The following is a 14,839-nucleotide window of genomic DNA, read 5'->3' as shown; positions in this document are numbered from 1 at the left end:
TTCAGAGAGGTTAAACTATTTGACCACAGTTATACAGCCATGGGGCAAGGATTTGAACTCAGATATATAGATGTCAAGTTCTGTGGTGCCTTTGACCCCCAAGTTCAGTGCTAATTCCCTTGTCCCAGGATGCATCCGCTTCTGCAAGGGTGGGGGCTGGGGGTTTGAGAAGGAGGAAGCAGGTGTCTGTGTGTGTTTGTGCCCCATGTGCCTTCTGCCTGAAATTGCATTTGCAGGCCGGACTCGGTGGCTCATACCTGTAATCCCAGCACTTTGGGAGGTCGAGGTGGGTGGATCACTTGAGGTCAGGAGTTCGCAACCAGCCTGGCCAACATGGTGAAACCCCATCTCTACTAAAAATACAAAAATTAGCTGGGCGTGGTGGTGGGCGCCTGTAATACCAGCTACTTGGGAGGCTGAGGCAGGAGAATCGCTTGAACCCAGGAGGGGAGGTTGCAGTGAGCTGAGATGGAGCCACTACACTACAGCCTGGGCGATGGAGGGAGACTGTCTAAAAAAAAAAAAAAAAAAAAAAAAAAGAAATTGCATTTGCCTAGAACTTGCAGGAAAGGCATTTCTAGCTGGCTTGGAGATATGGGGGCAGTGAGAGATGGGGGCAGATTCTTGTTTCTTGGTTAATCAGAAGCTCTCAATTAACTCTGGCTATACCATCAGCAAGTTAGTGGTTGTCTATGTGTGAGGATTTCGACAACCATGAAGTCAGCTGAGACCCGGCAGGAACCGAGGGACTGGGGACTCCTGCTACCTGGGACCCTTTGTTTCCTTCCCTGACTAGCTGCTCCTGTTTTTGTAGTGGATTCTGTCCCAGAATGAGCTGATGTGGGAGAGGCCCAGGTCCTACGTGTGGCTTAAGGTTTCCACTGTTCTACACTAAAGAGAACTAGGCTGAGGCCACCATGGTCCAGGGACAAGGGGCTGTCCCAGTTCAGTATCTTAGAGTAAAATTTTGTCTTAGCTCCGATAATCTTTTTGTGTCCGGAGTTGGTTCCTGCTGGTGGGGTTCGTGGTCTCGCTGACTTCAAGAATGGAGCCGCGGACCTTCGCGGTGAGTGTTACAGCTCTTAAAGATGGCGCCGACCCAAAGATTGAGCAGCAGCAAGATTTATTATAAAGAGCGAAAGAATGCAACAGAACTAAAGCTTCCATAGCGTGGAACGGGACCCGAGCACATTGCCGCTGCTGGCTGGGAGGTGGCCAGCTTTTATTCCCTTATTGGCCCCGCCCATGTTCCGTTTCTGTCCTATCAGAGTGTGCTTTTTTCTTTTCCTTTTTTTTCTTTCTTTTCTTTTCTTTTTTTTTTTTTTGAGACAGAGTCCCACTCTGTTGCCCAGGCTGGAGTGCAATGGCATGATCTTGGCTCACTGCAACCTCCACCTCCCAGGTTCAAGCAATTCTCCTGTCTCAGCCTCCTGAGTAGCTGGGATTACAGGTGGGCACTACCACGCCTGGCTAATTTTTGCATTTTTAGTAGAGATGGGGTTTCACCATGTTGGTCAGGCTGGTCTGGAAGTCCTGACCTTGTGATCCGCCCCCCTCCGCCTCCCAAAGTGCTGGGATTACAGGCCTGAGCCACCGCACCCAGTTTGCGCTTTTTTCCAATCCTCCCTGTGATTGGCTACTTTTAGGATCCTGCTGATTGGTGCATTTTACAGAGTGCTGATTGGTGCATTTTCCAGAGCACTGATTGGTGCATTTTACAATCCTCTTGCTAGCTACAGAGCACTGATTGGTGTGTTTTTACAGAGTGCTGATTGGTGCATTTTACAATCCCCTTGCTAGCTACAGAGTGCTGATTGGTGCGTTTTACAATCCTCTTGTAAGACAGAAAAGTTTTCCAAGTCCCCACTCGACCCAGGAAGTCCAGCTGGGTTCACCTCTCATTGTCTTCAGAGAAGGTGCCTTGCTTTCCTTCTAAATCAGGCCTTCCTACTGTTTCTCAGAGGTGTGTGTGTGTTTGTGTGTGTGTGTTTGTGTGTGTGTGTGTGTGTGTGTGTGTGTGTGTATGTATCTGTCTCTCCCTCTAGACCACAAGCTCCATAAAGACCCAGACTGGGAATCGGAGCAGTGGCTCCTACCTGTAATCCCAGCACTTTGGGAGGCTGAGGTGGGAGATTGTTTGGGTCCAGGAGTTGGAGACCAATGGCGAAGCCTATCTCTATAAAAAAAAAAAAGAAAAAAAGAAAAAAAATTAGCTGGGAGTGGTGGCTTTCACCTCTACTCCCAGCTACTCAGGAAGCTGAGGTGGGAGGATCACTTGAGCCTGGGAGGGGAGGCTGCAGTGAGCTGCGATGCTGCCACTGGACTTCAGCCTGGGTGACAGAGCAAGGTTCTGCCTCAAAAAACAAAACAAAACAAAAACATAAAGACTTGGACTGGATCTGTTTTGTCTACTTCATGTATTTCCTGGCTCATATTTGTCAAATGAATGAATGCTTCTTAAGATCCAGGTCCTGGGCCTCAAAATGGAGGCAGATCTTCTTGTCTGTTTTTCTATTTTCATTTTTTTCTTCTTTTCTCTTTTAATTATTATTATTTTTTTTATCAGGCAGCTTCCGGAGCCAGAGTACGCTCAGAGAGATGCCCTCTCCTTGTCTGTTTACTGAATGTGTTTCCAGCTTGCAGAGTGTTACTTTCAATTCTGCAAAGAGGAGGTGAGGAAGGCAGCATGCACTAAGATGTTCCTCCCCCCATCCCCCTACCCCCAGGAAACAGATGGTAAAATGCTTAAGACACTGCTGCTTCCCTCAGCACCCTCGGTGCCCCACCCCCCAGCCCAAGACTTGGCTCCTTCTCTCCTAAGGCTGAAATGCAATCAGCCCAGATGGGCTCTGGCAGTCAACTCTATCCTTCTAACTCTGGGCACCAAGCTGGGTGGGATGAAAGTCTGTATTTAGTGAGCTATTTTCCTTCTTCTTCCTGCAAACTTCCCAGCCTTCCTCAAGCCTCTTAAACTTGTGTTCACATTCCTTTTTTAATACTCCAAGTGCCATTTCTCAGGCTGTAGCTTAACTCATTCTACATCAGTCTGATAGCAACACATTCCTCCTGTGTGCAGGGTTCTGGACCAGGCAGGGAGTGGTTGGGCGGTGGACGGGGGGTCATATGCTGGTTAACAAGATGTGAATCCCACCCTCGGGCTCACAGTTGATGGGAGGAAACAGACTTGACCGTCTATAATCCCAGTGTAGGGAGAAGCCCCATGTGGCTGGAGAACCAAACTAGGGCTGGGGAAGCAGGTGGCTTTTATGGCAGGGCAGCTAATGGGTCTCAGGCATTCTCCTTTCTGAGAAGGTGAAAGGCACTCAAGGAGGAAATGCAGAAGTAAAGGCACCGTCAGAAAGAGCTGGGCATGTGTAGGCAGGAACCAGTAGATGCAGAGCCTCGGAGATAAACCTGTGAAGGCAGGTGGGGGCTGTTCGTGGAGGCTCTTGAATGTCAAGTGGAGACTGATCTGAATCCAGTGAGCAATAGGGAGCCATTGAAGGTCTATGAGCTGGGGGAGTTACAGACCCTGAGCTGTGCTTTAGGAAGGTTAATAGGGCCATGGAGAGGATGCCCTGGGAAAGGAGAGGTAGAAGCAGGGAGACCAGTTAGAAAGTTGTTACCTTAATGGAAGGTCATTACCTTAGTGGAAGCTGTAGGAAGGCAGTGCAGTGGGGTGGAAGGAGCTGGCTCCCTGGTGTGTTGGCTGGATCTCCTGCTAACCATTCCTGCAGCCTGAGGGCACGTTGCCTTTTGGACTTTTCCTTTTGTTATCTGTTTTTTGTTTTTTTTTTCTCCCCCAGCTTAAGCAAAGAAAGAAATTCACAAGCAACAACAGGAAACTCCGCCTTCCATTCCCTCCTCAGGCCTGGCCTCCTGGTTCTCTGTTGGCCCATGTACTCCTCTGCCAGGTATCTGGGGCCTCTCTGCGGGGTCTCCAGCTGGAGGACCTCTCTTCATGCTCCATCCTTGTCTTCAGGCGCCCACTTTTGGGGATCAGGAAGCTGTGCCTGGGCAGTGGGTTTGTCCGTGAATTGTAGGAGCACTGATTTATCCTAGAAGTTGCCAAGCATCAAGGGGAGACCCTGCCCTTCCCCAGGGGAACGCACTTTGAGTGGGCCCACAAGACCCACGCTAGTGAACCGACTGCAGATCTGTGGAGGGTTGGAATATTCTCCCAGCTCAGAGAGGATCGGTGAGCCCTGTCTGTACTACATAGCTGGTAGGTACAGAAAGCGGGTCGCCTGGGGTTTTGCTTGAGTCTAATGCCCTAGACACGGCACTCAGAGGAGGGAGAGCTGGGATCCGGTTCCGCGCGCAGTGCTGAGTCTCCCCTGATTTGCGGTGGTGGAGCAGTCCACCCAGAGAACTCTGGAGTTTTCGCAGGGCGAGGGGGAGGGCTGGAGCCTGGAACCTCCATATCTCTTGCACCTCTCGGGCCCGGGACAGGCAGCACTTAGTCACTGGGGTGTCCATAGCGCCCGCGAAGGGCCAGCGTCCCAGAGGGTTCCCAGGTCAGGTTGGTGACGCGTGGGGTTTCCCTAACTTCATAGGCAAAACCTGCCAGACCCTCCCAGGGGGAACGGAGCTCCGAGGACCAGGGCCGACTCCGCTCCTGAGGCCGCTGAGCCTTCCTGCACCTGTCCGGCCCAGGAAGTGCCATGGGACAGCTGATCGCCAAGTTAATGAGCATCTTCGGGAACCAGGGTAAGGGGCGCGCACAGGGCATCCAAGCGAGCGCTTTGATCTCGCTCTCTTCTGGGATTCCTCTGATCTGTGGTCGGACGCATGGGGGGACCTCGGGCTCCGAGGGTCGTATATGGGCGCTCCTCGACTGCCCCGCGGCCTCCCCTGTCCCCGTCCCTGCCTGCTCCTCTTGGGTCCCCGCGCTTCGGTGCGCCCCAGGACGCAAAGCTGGGCGAGCCTCCTTTCTCCCCGCTAAACGGCGCCAGCGGCGGGGATGGGGGGCTGCTGCGGGTTTCCTGCGATTGTGACTTCGCGTTAGACTCTTTCTCCAGACACCGTCTCTTGGCAAGCCCAGAGGCGCCCTGGGCCTTTCAGACACTTTTCTAGAATGTGAAGGGAGGTGAGGGCTCAGCTGTCTTTTCCACTGTCCCGGAGTGGGGCAGGTGTCGGGGCTGGGTGGGAAGCAGACGCGGTACGGCGGGCAGAGGTCCCCAGCCTGCGGGGAGCGCCATCTCCTTACTGGGAGGTCTGGTGGGGGCACACAGTCCCTCGGTCATCGGGTTTGGCCCTGACGCTGCCCTTCCTCCGATGCTTCCAGAGCACAAGGTTATCATCGTGGGACTGGACAATGCAGGAAAGACCACCATTCTCTACCGGTTGTAAGTGACTCTCGGGAGGGGAGGGTAGAGGGCTGGGCCTCCCACCAGACTGACGGGCATGGGGACCAATCACTGGAGCTCTTCCCTGGGTGCCCGGGCTCCTCTGTAGTCCGGAGGAGTGATTGGGCACGCTGCTTGGACCTTCCTAGTACTGCGGCTCCTCGGTCTGGCATTCAAATCCTACACCGTACAGGCAACCCTAGCTCCCACTGCTTTCCTCCATCTTCCCGGGGCCCCTGTCAAACCCAGCTCCAGGCCTGCCAGGTGTCCCAAACTGCCTCCCTGCTATTCGCTCCCTCTAGCAGCAGGTCCCTCCTTTCTCACCCGTCCCCTCTGCCAGTTAACTTTCTTCCCCTTCTTCAAACCCAAACGCTCACTGAGGCTCTGTAGCTCCTGGTCTAGCAAGCCTGGCACATGTGGGTGGTGCTGAGTAAATACCGATCGCAGCTTTCCCCGATATTCGCTCTCTGGATGGCACCTCTCCCATTTTACAGCCTCCAAAGTACTTTACTTAGGAGAAGCTTTTCCATGAAAAAGTAATACATGTAAATGATTTTTAAAAATTATAAAGGAAAATTTCAAACAATGGAGGAATACACAGTGAAAAGTAAGTTTCCTTCTTGCCTCTAGCTCCTAGTTTTCCTCCTATTGTAACTTTGCGGTAACTTTTCAGAAGCATTATTTACGTATAAAAGCATGTGTATATTTTCTATGTCACTTTAAACAAAGCACCTCTCTGATGTCCCTCACTGTGTCTATCTCATTTTTCTAAACCCTTGCTTCTCAAAGTGTGGTCTACAGACCAGTCACATAGGCATCACCTGAAAGCTTATTAGGAACGCAAAACCATGGCCGGGCGCGATTGCTCACGCCTGTAATCGCAGCACTTTGGGAGGCCGAGGCAGGCGGATCACCTGAGATCAGGAGTTCAAGAGCAGCCTGGCCAACATGGTGAAACCTCGTCTCTACTAAAAATACAACAACAACAACAACAAAGGGCTGAGCAAGGTGGCTCACGCCTGTAATCCTAGCACTTTGAGAGGCTGAAGCGGGTGGATCTACCTGAGGACAGGAGTTCCAGACCAGCCTGGCCAACATGGCGAAGACCCGTCTCTACTAAAAAAATATAAAAATTATCCGGACGTGGTGGCACATGCCTGTAATCCCAGCTACTCTGGAGGCTGAGGAAGGAGAATCACTTGAACCCGGGAGGTAGAGGTTGCAGTGAGCTGAGAATGCGCCACTGTACTCCAGCCTGGGCGACAAAGGGAGGTGGAGGTTGCAGTGAGCTGAGATTGTGCCACTGCACTCCAACCTGGGCGACAGAGAGAGACTACATCTCAAGAAAAAAAAAAAAAGAAGCAAAACCGTGGCCAGATGAGGTGGCTCACGCCTATAATCCCAGCACTTTGGGAGGCCGAGGTGGGCGGATCACTTGACGTCCGGAGTTTGAGACTAGCCCAGCCAACATGGCAAAACCCCGTTTCTACAAAAATACAAAAATTAGCCAGGCGTGGGGGCATGCGCCTGTAATCCCAGCTACTCAGGAGGCTGAGGCGAGGTTCAAGAATTGCTTGAACCTGGGAGACATGATTGTACCTACACTCTAGACTGGCGACAGAGTGAGACTCTGTGAAAGAAAGAAAGAAAGAAAGAAAGAAAGAAAGAAAGAAAGAAAGAAAGAAAGAAAGAAAGAAAGAAAGAAAGAGAGAAAGAAAGAGAAAGAAAGAAAGAGAAAGAAAGAAAGAAAGAAAAAGAAAGAAAGAAAGAAAGAAAGAAAGAAAGAAAGAAAGAAAGAAAAAAAAAAAAAAAAAAAAAAAGAAAGAAAGGCAAAACCCTGGGCCCTAGCCCAGACTCACTGGGTCAGAATCTGCATTTTGACAAAACTCTCAGGTGATTCAACTGCATATGAAAGTTTGAGGAGGCTGGACTCTGTGGCTCATGCCTGTAATCCCAGCACTTTGGGAGGCCAAGGCAGGAGGATCTCTTGACAGGAGCCCAAGGTCAGGAGTCCAAGATAAGCCTGGGCAACACAGGCTTATATAGAAACCCTGTTTCTATAAAAAGAAAAAAAGAGATAAAGTTTGAGGAGCCTGCTCTAAGATGTTTCCCTTCTCTGGGGTCCAAGCCAGGGCAGGGCTTGGTCTCACTCCTGTCTTCATTCCCCAGGGCCCAGCACAGGGCCTGGCTCCCAGCAGGTGTTTGGTGAACCTGGGCGGACTTGTTCTGAGTTAGATTCAGACTGCTTTGGGAGTAGAGCATTTGGGGGCCAGAGTTGCGAGTAGGCTGGACTGAGCTCTTGGTGACCACTCCTATCTCCCCAGCTTGACCAATGAGGTGGTCCATACGTGTCCCACCATTGGCAGCAACATGGAGGAGATCATTCTGCCGAAGACCCACTTCCTCATGTGGGACATAGTGAGACAGGAGGCTCTGAGCTTTATCTGGAACACATATTACTCCAACACTGAGGTGAGGAGGGCACCAGGGCTGAAGGGTCTCCAAGGCAGCTGTGTGATATCAGACAGTCAGGTAACCTCTCTGAGCCTTGGTTCCCCAACTTGTGAAATAGAGATTATAATGGTCGGTTGCTGTGGCTCACACCTGTAATCCCAGCACTTTGGGAGTCCGAGGCGGCTGGATCACCTGAGGTCAGGAGTTCGAAACCAGCCTGGCCAACATGGCGAAACCCCACCTCTACCGAAAATACAAAAATTAGCTGAGCATGGTGGCAGGCACCTGTAATCCCAGCTACTCGGGAGGCTGAGACAGGAGAACTGCTTGCACCTGGGAGGCGGAGGTTGCAGTGAGCCGAGATCGCGCCATTGCAACTCTAGCCTGGGCGACAGAGCAAGATTCTGTCTCAAAAAAAAAAGTTTTATATATACATGTATATAATGATCTCCCTAAGTTGTTGTGAAAATTAAATAACAAACCAATATGTAATGTATATGTGTCAGATACTCAACACAGTGCAGTGCCTGCCTGTTAACGTGTTTGAGTACTTCCTGGCAGCTGCTGGCAGCTTTCTGTTTGATGCACTGGATGGGGTAGGCCCCTTCTCTCTAGGGGCCTTACTTTCTTACTCCAGCAGGAGTAGAATTCAGTGGTTTAATTCCTGGACCGAGACAGAGCTGGTTTCCATTTCCAGCACTGCTACGCACCAGCTTTGTGGTCAAGAGCAAGATACATAGCCTCACTGAGCCTCAGTCTCTTCATTTGTAAAATGGGGATACTAACAGTACCAAGTCCACAGGGTTGTGGTGAGGCCTAAATGGAGTCATGAACACCCAGTGCTTGTGTAGCACAGCCTCTGCCACACAGTCAGAGGTGTGCTATTCCCATGTCTAGATAGAAAAGACAATTACAAGCCACGTGTGGTGGCTCACTTGGTGGTAATCCCAGCACTTTGGGAGGCTGAGGCAGGCAGATGACCTGAAGTCAGGAGTTTGAGACCATCCTGGCCAACATGGTGAAACCCTGTCTCTACTAAAAATACAAAAATTAGCTGGGTGTGGTGGCACGCACCTGTAATCCCAGCTACTTGGGAGGCTGAGGTAGGAGAATCGCTTGAACTAAGGAGGCAGAAGTTGGAGTGAACCAAGATTGTGCCACTGCACTCCAGCCTGGGTGACAGAGCGAGACTCCACCTCAAAAAAAAAAAAAAAGACCATTATAATGGAAGCAGGGTGGTGAAATCTTGAGGCTGCATGCTTTCATTTCTCTGGGGCTGGCATCTGGGCAGTGCAGAGACCAGTGGGGAAACACAGTGGGCAGGAAACACATTTACCAAAGAGAAAGCCTGTCTCTCACGGCTCCCCTCTGCTGCCCAGTTCATCATCCTTGTGATTGACAGCACAGACCAGGATCGGCTGCTGACCGCTCGGGAGGAGCTATATAAAATGCTGGCCCGTGAGGTAAGCCTCCTGCAGTTGGGAGAGGGCCCAGTGGTACTAGCTGTGTGCCGTCAGGCTGGTCACTTAGCTTCTCTGAGATTCATTCCTGCTGTCCCAGTTTCTGACAGCCTCTATACCAGCAGCATGGGGAGGGCTGGTTTGTGCCTGATGAAGGGCATCAATACCTTCAGTGCAATTGACTATAGAAGCCAGAGTTGCTGGTTCAAGTTCTAACTCCATCTTTCATTCACTGTAGGACTTTGGACAAGTGACTTCATCTCTCTAATCCTCAGTTTCCCCAAGTATAAAATGAGAAGGATCATCAATTCCCACCTATGGGATTGTCATAAAGAGGCTTTCCTTGAGCTGCTGATGTCATTTGATGTGGTTGCTACCATTGTGGCAGGGCCCCCATCTCTGCCCCATCCGGGCATGGGCCTCTCTTGCTGGGACAGCTGGAGAGGGAGCTAGAGAGAGCCTGTGAGGCAGTAGGAAGGAAGGCTGGGCGCTAGCAGGCTGATGGGCTGGGCTTCTCTGTCCACAGGCTCTGCGGGATGCTTCAGTCCTGATATTTGCCAATAAGCAGAACGTGAAGGACTCCGTGAGGATGGTGGAGATCTCCTATTTCCTTATTCTCAGCACCATCAAAGACCACTCGTGGCATATACAAGGCTGCTGTGCCCTCACCCGGGAAGGGTTAGTGGCTGCCCTACCTGGATCTCCAGGGCCTGGCTGAACCAATGGATGACTGACCATCAGAACCCTTCTCTTGCCTCTCTCCTGTGAGAATCTGGTTCACAGTTGGCTCCTGGGCCAAGCCAATTGGGCATCTCCCCACAGGTGAGATGTGGTGGGTAAGGCACGAGCAGACAGCATCCCTGCTCTCAGGGGCTTGTTCTAGTGGAGAATGAGGTAGCACTCCGCCTAAACGCAATAATCTCTCTCTTTTTTTTTTGAGACAGAGTTTTGCTCTTGTTGCCCAGGCTGGAGTGCAATGGCACGACCTCAGCTCACTGCAACCTCCGCCTCCCACGTTCAAGCGATTCTCCTGCCTCAGCCTCCTGAGTAGCTGGGATTACAGGTACCCACCACCACGCCTGGCTAATAGTAAAGATGGGTTTTCGCCACGTTGGCCAGGCTGGTCTTGAACTCCTGACTGCAGGTGATCCACCGGCCTCAGCCTTCCAAAGTGTTGGGATTACAGGCATGAGCCACTGCGCCTGGCTGCAATAATCTTAGGTGCTGAGAAGTGATGTGAAGAATCCCACTGGTTACCAGAAATGGAGGGGAGAAGGATAGGTCTGATTTAGTTCTGGTGGTCAGAGCTGGCCTCTCCTAAGAGGTGACTTTTGAACTGAGACCTGAGTGAAGAGTAGGAGACAGCCACGGGGAGACCTGAGGAACAAGCCTTCCAGGCAGAAATCATTGACTTGCTCTGACCTTCAGGTTCTTATCTGTAAGGAAGAGGATCATTATACCTCCTAGAGTTTCTGTAGAGTAAATGACACCATTCAGTACACAAATCTTTCTTGAGCACCTCCTTTGTGCCAGGTACTGTTCTAGGTACTGGAGAAACAGCAGTGAGCAAAACAGACAAAAATCCCTGCCCTCATGGAGCTTACTTTCTGGTAGGGGAGGCAGATGATAAACAAGAAAAATATATAGTCAGTTAGAAAATGATGGCAGGGCACAGTGGCTCATGCCTGTAGTCCCAGCAATTTGGGAGGCCAAGGCGGGCAGATCACCCGAGGTCGGGAGTTCAAGACCAGCCTGACCAACATGGAGAAACCCCGTCTCTACTAAAAATACAAAAATTAGCCAGGCGTGGTGGCGGATGCTTGTAATCCCAGGTACTCGGGAGAGTGAGGCAGGAGAAGCGCTTGAACCCAGGAGGCGGAGGTTGTGGTGAGTCAAGATCATACCATTGCACTCCAGCCTGGGCAACAACAGTGAAACTCCATCTCAAAAAAGAAAGAAAGAAAGAAAGAAAATGGTAAATGGCTTGAGCCCAGGAGTTTGAGAAAAGCCTTGGCAACAGAGCGAGACTCTGTCTTTATTAAAAAAAAAAAAAAAAAAAAAGCTGGATGTGGTGGCACACACCTCTATTCCTAGCTACTCATGAGGTTGAGGCAGGAAAATCACTTAAGCCCAGGAGTTCCAGGCTGCAGTGAGCTCTGACCAGGTTGCTGCACTCCAGTCTGGGTGACATAGCAAGATCCTGTCTCAAAAAAAAAAAAAGTGATAAATGATAAGGTGAATAAAAATTAAGAAACAGAGATTGGGCCAGTATGATGGTTCATACCTGTAGTTCTAGCTACTGGAGAGTCTGAGGCAGGAGGATGGCTTGGGGCCAGGAGTTGGAGTCCAGCCTGGGGAACATATCCAGACCCCCATTTCCAAAAGCAAAAACAAAGAAAAGAAAAGGGAGAGTGGAAGTGTGTGGAGGAAAATGTTGCAATTTTAAGTAAGTTATCTGACAAGGGACACTGAGCAGGTAGCTATTGAGTAATCACCTGGAGGATTTGAAGGAGCTGGGCCACGTAGAAAGGGCCTTACACCAGGCCTGGAAAATTTCCCTTTCCTCTTACCTGTCAAGTGGAATCATGGCAGGCTGGGCACACAGGTATCTTTTTTTTTTTTTTTTTTTTTTTGAGGCAGGGTCTCCCTCTGTCACCCCCCCGCAGGCTGGAGTAGAGTTGTGCAAACATGGCTTACTGCAGCTTCAACCTGTTGGGCTCACGCGATCCTCCCACCTCAGCCTCCCTAGTAGCCCAGACTACAGGCACACACCACCATGCTCTGCTAATTTTTGTATTTTTGTAGAGACAGGGTTTTGCCACATTGCCCATGGCTGATCTCAAACACCTGGGCTCAAACGATCCTCCTGCCTCGGCTTCCCAAGTGTTGGGATTACATGAGTGAGCTACCACGCCTGGCCCAGGTGTGTTTTTTGAAGAAGGGGAGACTTTAGGCAAGTCAGTCGAAGACACCACACATTTCTAGCAGTGTCCTTGCCACCCCCTGGGTCAGGAGAACCCTCTTCCACAACCCACAGTCAGTTCAGTCAGCATTTTCCCTGCCTTCCTTTCCCTCCCTTCCTCCCTCCTTCCTTCCCTCCCTCCCTCCCTTCCTTCGCTCTGTCGCCCAGGCTGGAGTGCAGTGGCGGGATCTCAGCTCACTGCAAGCTCTGCCTCCCGGGTTCACGCCATTCTCCTGCCTCAGACTCCTGAGTAGCCGGGATTACAGGCGTGAGCCACCATGCCCAGTTACTTTTTTTTTGTATTTTTAGTAGAGACGGGGTTTCACCGTGTTAGCCAGGATGGTCTTGATCTCCTGACCTCGTGATCCGCCCGCCTCGGCCTCCCAAAGTGCTGGGATTACAGGCATGAGCCACTGCGCCCAGCCACTTTTTTTTTTTTTTTTTTTTGAGTGGAGTCGTCACTCTTGTTGCCCAGGCTGGAGTGCAATAGCATGATCTCAGCTCACTGCAACCTCCGTCTCCCGGGTTCAAGCGATTCTCCTGCCTCAGCCTCCCAAGTAGCTGAGATTACAGGCATGCGCCAACATGCCAGTTGATTTTTGTATTTCTAGTAGAGACGGGCTTTCTCCATGTTGGTCAGGCTGGTCTCAAATTCCCGACCTCAGGTGATCCACCCGCCTCCGCCTCCCAAAGTGCTGGGATTGCAGGCGTGAGCCACTGCGCCTGGCCCAATCAGCATTTTCTAAGTACCCCCCCATGTTCCCTGTGCGGTGCCAGACCGAGGCTGAAGATGATAGAGAGATGACCAAGACTCCACCCATGCGCCGGAGTTGCTTACAGTCTAATGGGGGAACTTGCGTAGGGAACCTCTTTCTGGCACAGATCACCGTGAAGAATCCTTGCCCAGAGACACAGCTAAGGGGCCCAGCAAGGTGAGTCTCCAGGCTCCTTCCTTAGAGAAGCCCTCCCTGACTCTCAGGCATCCAGAGGCCTCTGTATATTTCCTTTATCACAGTATGTAATTATAGAATTATGTGTCTGACCATTTATTTAGTATCCATCTCTTCCACTAGACAGTAAGCCTCAGGGGCATGTCTACTTTTTCACCAGTAACTCCAGAGCCTTGCACAGTATCTGATGCACAGCAGGTACTCAAGTCAGTTCATCTCTGTTAATTGAATTATTGGATGTAACTTTGGTTCCTGCACCCAGTCCGCTTTGGGCAAGGGCTGGAGACTTGAAGGCCATCATTCTCTTGGGATAGGCCGACCCCTCCTGTTCCTTCCTCCCTGCAGGCTGCCTGCCAGGCTGCAGGGGATGGAATCTCAGGCCGCTGCTAACTGATGTTCCAGTCTGAGGTCAACCAGAAACTTTGGGGTTTTGCATGGTCAACATGGGTGGAAAATCAAGTGGCTATTTATTACTTTTCTGTGGTTCTCTGGTGGGAGCAGTGGCTGCTATGGACAGTGAGATTGACACCATTCTCCCAACCCGTTGCTGAGAAGCTGGACTGCATACCTTGGATTCCTGCAGACAGCACAGCAGAATAAGTTGCTCCTCACTCCATGGCGGCAGGCATCCTTCTTGGAGATGTCAGGGAAATGTCGGATATGTTGCAGATTTAGGGAGTGGAACCCTCTCCCTCTCCTCAGCCCTCAATCTCTCCGTAGGAATAATGTGTGTGTGTGTTGGGAGGCAGATTAAGAGACCCCTGAGGCTGGGCGCGGTGGCTCACTCCTGTAATCCAGCACTTTGGGAGGCTGAGCCGGGAGGATCACTTGAGGTCAGGAGTTGGAGACCAGCCTGGCTAACACGGTGAAACCCCGTCTCTACTAAAAATATAAAAATTAGCTTGGTAGTGGTGCACGCCTGTAGTCCCAGCTACTCGGGTGGCTGAGGCAGAAGAATTGCTTGAACCCGGGAGGTTGGAGGTTGCAGTGAGCCGAGATCGTGCCACTTCTGCACTCCAGCCTGGGCGGCAGAGCGAGACACCGTCTCAAACAAAACAAAACAAAACACAAAAATTAGCCGGACGTGGTGGCGGGCGTCTGTAATCCTAGCTACTCGGGAGGCTGAGACAGGAGAATCCTTTGAACCCGGGAGGCAGAGGTTGCAGTGAGTTGAGATCGTGCCACTGCACTCCAGCCTGGGCGACAGAGCGAGACTCCGTCTCGAAAAAAAAAAAAAAAGAAAAAAAAGAAAAAGAAAAAGACACCCCTGGAGTTGCTCTTCATTTCCTCAAACCTACCCCCACCCTCAGGCTTTTTAGCCCCTCAGCCATTTTTGTCCCATTCCCTTTGGGCAAAAGAGATTCTAGAAAGGTGAAGAATGTGGGCTCAAGCGGAGGAGGGCAGAGGCAAAAACTGGAAGGGGAAATGGAGGAGGACAGGACGTCCCAGATGGGGACAGCCCTTTGCACTGCAGGGATTCCACTTCTCCTCGTCTTCCCATTCCCTCTGAGATGCTGACTCTGACCACAGCTCTTGGACTTTAAGCCACTCCACGGCATCCCCTTTACTTCCAGTGTCCTTCCAATGTGAATCCCACTCCTCCCAAATATACCAGATTCCTACAGGGGCTGCTTATTTTGTCTGTCTTTGTGTTATGATTATTTT

The 14,839-nt window shown here is 51.1% G+C and overlaps 1 protein-coding gene and 1 long non-coding RNA gene across 2 annotated transcripts in view; one reads left to right on the top strand and one right to left on the bottom strand.

Annotated features, from left to right (window-relative positions):
- LOC134735237 (uncharacterized) overlaps positions 1-5,361 on the bottom strand; it is a 12,111-nt gene extending 6,750 nt beyond the window's left edge. The window contains exon 1 of the long non-coding RNA XR_010118171.1: positions 3,646-5,361. This is a non-coding gene — a long non-coding RNA (uncharacterized lncRNA). The remainder of the gene's footprint in view (positions 1-3,645) is intronic.
- Positions 4,634-14,839, top strand: ARL5C (ADP ribosylation factor like GTPase 5C). Its single transcript, XM_055258091.2, has 6 exons — positions 4,634-4,710; positions 5,288-5,348; positions 7,673-7,820; positions 9,182-9,265; positions 9,789-9,940; positions 13,520-14,839. Exons 1-6 carry the CDS (start codon positions 4,665-4,667, stop codon positions 13,566-13,568), a joined length of 540 nt encoding a protein of 179 aa, XP_055114066.2. The 5' UTR covers positions 4,634-4,664; the 3' UTR covers positions 13,569-14,839.

This window comes from Symphalangus syndactylus, chromosome 20 (assembly GCF_028878055.3).
Source record: "Symphalangus syndactylus isolate Jambi chromosome 20, NHGRI_mSymSyn1-v2.1_pri, whole genome shotgun sequence".
NCBI classification, from domain to species: Eukaryota; Metazoa; Chordata; class Mammalia; order Primates; family Hylobatidae; genus Symphalangus; species Symphalangus syndactylus.
The sequence above is the reverse complement of the archived record's forward strand: the minus strand, read 5'-3'. Positions and strand labels throughout refer to the sequence as shown.

What these genes read in the sequence shown, in the direction of transcription:
- ARL5C (XM_055258091.2), top strand. Translation starts at nt 4,665, where the DNA reads ATGGGACAGCTGATCGCCAAGTTAATGAGCATCTTCGGGAACCAGG. An exon ending in ATAAAATGCTGGCCCGTGAG is followed by an intron (nt 9,266 to 9,788) that starts GTAAGCCTCCTG and finishes CTCTGTCCACAG; the next exon opens with GCTCTGCGGGATGCTTCAGT. An exon ending in TGTGCCCTCACCCGGGAAGG is followed by an intron (nt 9,941 to 13,519) that starts GTTAGTGGCTGC and finishes TCCTCCCTGCAG; the next exon opens with GCTGCCTGCCAGGCTGCAGG.